Source organism: Cryptosporidium hominis, assembly GCF_000006425.1.
Source record: "Cryptosporidium hominis TU502 chromosome 3 CHRO013125, whole genome shotgun sequence".
Classification (NCBI taxonomy): domain Eukaryota; phylum Apicomplexa; class Conoidasida; order Eucoccidiorida; family Cryptosporidiidae; genus Cryptosporidium; species Cryptosporidium hominis.
In genome coordinates, this window is record NW_667018.1 from 1 (window position 1) to 5,389 (window position 5,389).

General features: G+C 31.7%; 1 protein-coding gene across 1 annotated transcript; it reads right to left on the reverse strand.

The window, feature by feature from the left end:
* Nucleotides 1-1,156: 1,156 nt before the first annotated feature.
* Chro.30337 (hypothetical protein) lies at nucleotides 1,157-4,735 on the reverse strand. The annotated part of the gene is made up of 1 exon (XM_660503.1): nucleotides 1,157-4,735. The coding sequence occupies one exon, from the start codon at nucleotides 4,733-4,735 to the stop codon at nucleotides 1,157-1,159; it is 3,579 nt and encodes a 1,192-aa protein (XP_665595.1).
* Between the last annotated feature and the right edge of the window lie 654 nt (nucleotides 4,736-5,389).

The following is a 5,389-nucleotide window of genomic DNA, read 5'->3' on the forward strand; positions in this document are numbered from 1 at the left end:
TAAGACTTAATGGCTTGAAATGCTTGATTAAATTTTCATTCCAATAGATATTTTCAAAACAATTATCTGGCTTGTACCCTTCAAAAGATATATGTGAGCTTATTTCTCTATTTAACTCTGCAATAAAGATCCCATCATTAGTATAAATTGAAATATTGAGTTCTCCATTTGGAAACCACTGTATATCGTTGATCTCATTATCATTAAAATAAATGCAGTTTAATGCTTGAATATTATTTTGTCTTGGCTTATTTTTCATAAACCTTATATCAAATATACAAATAATGTTATTTAAGTTACTTGAAAGTAAATAATTACCTCCAGTTTGGCTAATTGTTAGGAGCTCATTACAATTGGTCATAATATTGGTAGCAAAAATTGCATCTTTAGCTCTTATGTCGTAAAAATGCAATTGGTTTGAATAATTGCAAAGATTCCAGCCAGAAACCAAGCAGTTGGAGTTTATCCACTTAACATTATTAGGATATCCGGAAATATTATTAAGTTTTTCGAAGCTAGAATCTTTATGATAATTCACTATGTTTTGTTTAGTGTTGGAATCGATTATAGAAATAATTCCTTGAGCGAAATTTTGAGAATTGAAATATTTAATATTGGAAGAAGCCAATAAATGAAAATTTTCATAATTATTTAGTTCAAGACAAGAACAAAAGTAATCAAGAGTATGAATCTCTTCTGAAATTTGGATTTGCCCATTGTTCAAATACAATATTTTTATTTCGCGAGAAACACCGGTTGTAAATGCACCAAAAGTATCATTTTTGCTCCAGGAGAATCTTGGGAAAAATTCGGATGAATATTCAATAGATGTTTCTCCAGAAAAAATTGGGTCTGATATTTCACCAATAGCTGGAGTAAAAGTTAGCTTTGACTCATTTGTGTGTTCAAAAATATTATTAATATTTTCGTAGATAAAATCATCAATAAAATATAATCCCAATTTTTTGTGGAAGTTATTACCTGAATAATAGAAGAAAACAGTGGGATCAACGTTACATTGAGATATTATCGAGTTTCTGTTCATTTAGTAAATATTACTGCAGCCTAATTAACAATAATTTTGTAGCGGCAATTTTTTTTTATTCTATTAATTCAATATTCATTATTCTGTTATCCAAATCATTTTGTGGCTCAATTATCTGATCGTCCAAACATGAACTGTTGTTGGATGTTGAAGCCAATCACTTCCAGAATGATATGAATCTCCTGAAATACATGTATTTAATGATGATATTTGATTATTTATTCGATCAATATTTCTATCGTTACAACTCCCCATATAATTATCGGATAAATGATAAATGTTGCAACTATCTAATTCCTTTACTATATCTCCATTATTAATAATATCTGAATCGTTTATTCTTTCATTTGAACCTGTATTAATTGAACATTGATTAACAGGAAAACATAGAATCCATTCAACTTTTGGCAAAATAGCCTTTCTCCTATTTTTCAAAAAAATATTTCTATAGTCAATTGCGGCATTAAATGCAGAAATAAGTGAACCATATAATGCAATGCTAAAGTGTTGTCCTCTTCCATTACTATCAAGCCCATTTGATGTATAAAACCTTCTTTTTTTGCAATACCATGATATCCCTGTTGGAAAAGGTTTCAACAATTCCGCAAGATCCTCAGAATCAATTATTGACTCAGCTTCCTCTGCATGAACGTATACTTGACACTTTGGAGGTATAGATGTACAACATTCAATTGCGTAAATTAATGATTGAATAAGAGATTTTTGTTTTATATTAGAATCTGAATAATTGAGGAAACTAATATTTTTCGTTTGATTAGATGTACTTCCATCAATCATATTTGTAATTATCCATGAATTACTCCTAAAATGCCATGCAATCAAGTCACTTCTAATAACTTCCTCTCCATTTGGAAAAATAATTTTCAACCTGATTTGTTTGAAACAAGAGCTTTGCGAGTTTGTAATATCTATTTGTGAATTTTTCGGTAAAAGTAAATGGTTTTGATCCTCTAATATTAATTGGTACTCGTCTCCATGACCCTCTAACGAATTACTCTTATTTCTTAAACGGCTTACAGATGAATTTTGTATAGTATTTACCTTTGAGTTAAGAAGTAATGCTTTTCTACGAATATAACAAACTTCGGCTATTTCATATGCAATTCTTGCTCCATAAGGCATTGCGTTTATTTCAATATCCTGTGTATAAAAAGTTAATTTCTGTGTTAAGTTATTATTGCATAGGAGTTCCTCATCTGCAAGAGCTCTCCATACAAGTTTGTTCGAATCCCAAATTATATTTGGTAAATTTCTAATTAATAATGCTTGATCACAAATAACACTTGGCTGCTTTATTTCTTCTGGTAACTTTGTCGCCTGCTCCTTTAAATAATTTTCCCTAAATTCTAAAGCTTTTAAAAATGCAGTCAAAGGGCTTCCATACTTCATTGCACCAAAAGTTGTTGAAGTAAGCCCACCATCTTTATCTCTTCTATATGGTACAATAAATGCTTTTCTTTCTGCATGCCACGTGATCCCTCTTACTCTCCATTCAGTTGGGCATTTTGCAGCATTCGAAGTTAAGGGGAGAGTCGACCTTATTCTACGTTTTCTGTTTACTGGCGAACAACATTGAATATAACCTGTGGTAGAAACACGTGGCCTAATATCATTTAATAAAAATTCAGGTGAATTTGAAAATGAGAACAATTCTGATTCAACACTATGAGTAGCATTTGCGTTCTTGAGTTTTCCATTCAATAACAACTGATTATCATTCATTGAAAATAGATTATTAGTTTCGTTGACTGGAGGTAAATTACCTTGATACTTGTTTTCATTTTCATTGTTGAATATTTTGAAGTCTGGGTGTGATGCTAGGTCAGTAGGTAAATACGGTGAGTGGTAATAAGTATGTGAAACAATATCATCTTGACTTTTAGAATAATCTTTTTCATTACAATTGGGACCTTTATCAGAATTAGTCAATATTGTAGAAATCAAATTTTTTGGAATTGTAGTTTCGCTTATTCTCTGTTCCACCCACTTTTCTGTCTCATAAAAACTTTCGATTATGGTTGGATATTTATTACAGCAATCGAATCTTGAAAATATCCCATTTGGTCTTAGTAATCCGACCCAAGAATTTTTTGTCTTATCCCAAAAAATAAAATCTTTCCATTTCGACTTTCCCCATGTTTCGTAGATCAACGAATCTGGAAATAAACATTTTGATTGATGGTTTGAATGACCAACATAATTATCTTGGGAAAAATATGATTCAAATTTTAATCTTTCGCAAAGACTGTTTTCATCATTAAAATCCTTTAAGTATTTCACCAGTCTTTCAAAAATATAATAAATATTCTCAAGGGCTTTAATGTCTATATTAATGCTTGACTTTGGTTCTGTCTCGTTTTTTGAGTTATATTCTGCATAAAAAGAGTCAACATTATCAGGGTGTTTATCTATCTGATAAAATTCATGGAGTAGTTTACAAAAGAATGCAGACTTACATCTTTCTAATTCCAAGTCTTTTTTACGAAACAATGATAAACATTCTTCGCATGCATCCCCATCATAAATTTTTAGTATACTAATAATTGAGTCCTTACTCAAATTACTTGTTCCGCTGAAGGGATAATCAAATTTTTTATTAATGCCAAAGATAATATTAAAAGATTTTTTTAAACAAGTAATACAACAAACCGAGTTTCCACTGTTTTTATAATAATAACCACACTTATCATGTATGTATTCACGGCAAATTATACACTTTTTACATTCAATAATGCTTTTCTCTAGTTCAAGTCTACATACAGTGCAAATTTGGAAAATTTGCGTATTCTCCGCTTTAATTTTGATGATGTTTTTAAATATTGTTTTCAAATTATTTACGTAATACATATGATAATTGTTCCCAAAATCGACAACAAGTTCATCGCCTTGTTTAATTTCGATTCCAGGAATAGTTAATACAACAAGATGTGGCCATTTGTCAATAAATAACCACTGTAACTGAGTGTTTGGTCTTATTCTTTGATCATCGAATGGAAAGGGGAGCCTACAATGTTTTAGAAAAGCAAATTCATTACAATAATGAGACGCATCCAAAATAACATTTAACTCTTCATTTGAAACGTTGGGCAATTTGAAAGAATACTTGTTATAGTATTTTTTTTCGTTATTATACAGCAATCCAGTAAACTCACCAAGTAAAATTGATGAGTTGGACTTTATATCTTCATCATCCCAAAATATAGAATATGGATTCCCTTCTTTTTCAGAGATTTCAAAAATAGGTTTTGTTTCAGAAATTTTTATTTTTCTCGAAGGAGTAATCTCATTAATTATGATATTTGAATAATTTGCATATACTAATGAGTAAATTTCTTCATATAGCCTACTATTTTGTTTAACTTGGTATGTAGTATTAGGCATTTGAAAATCATACGTCAATTCAAATATTGGTAATCTGAATGATTTCTCTTTAATTGCGATACATGGCTGGAGTGCAATAGAGTTAGAGTTGAAGTTAATGTCTAAATATATTCCATCATTTTCACGATGTTTATATCCACCGCTTTCAGGTGGTTGATTTTCTTTTGAAATAACTTCTTGATGAATAGTGTCTTTTTTTAAATTAATACTTGAACATGAATTTACTTGTTTATTTGTATAATTAATATCCAATCTTTTATAAATTTCAAAAAAATCTATATTTCTCATCACGCCTGTTAAATTTGTATTCAAATACAAATTTAGAGATTTAACATGTAAAAGGCATGGCGAATAATTTATTACTTGAAATTATACATACTTGAAATATTTATTACTTGCTATCAAGTGTAGCCGAATCCTATAAATAAATAAATAAATATATATATATATATATATATATATATATATATATATATATATATATATATATATATATATATATACCTACCTCACCCTCCCTCGCGCGCTCTCCTCCTAACGTGTGCGTGTCTCACCCTGCGCGACGTTGACCAGCCGCCTTAGTTCCTGCTCCTCCCCTCCTCCCTACGTCGTGCTCTCCAATCACTCACACGGCGCCCCCCCCTAGCACACCATGCTTTTCTCTTTTCTTCTTTAAGAGTCGTTCACATATCAATCTACACCCTACGTATATTTTAGTTACACCCTCCCGCTCCTCTCTTTACCTCCTCCCCTCCCTTCGCCCTTTCGCAATCACCCCTCCTACCCTCCCCCTCCNTCAGCCTCGCGCACACACCAACACCAACCTCCACCGTCCATGCCCTCGCTTTGTACTATCGCTTGCCCCCTCCGTCCCCTCCCCGCGACGAGACACGCCATGATGTGGCAGACACTAACCACCCGTGGCCACCGCCCCTCGCTCCT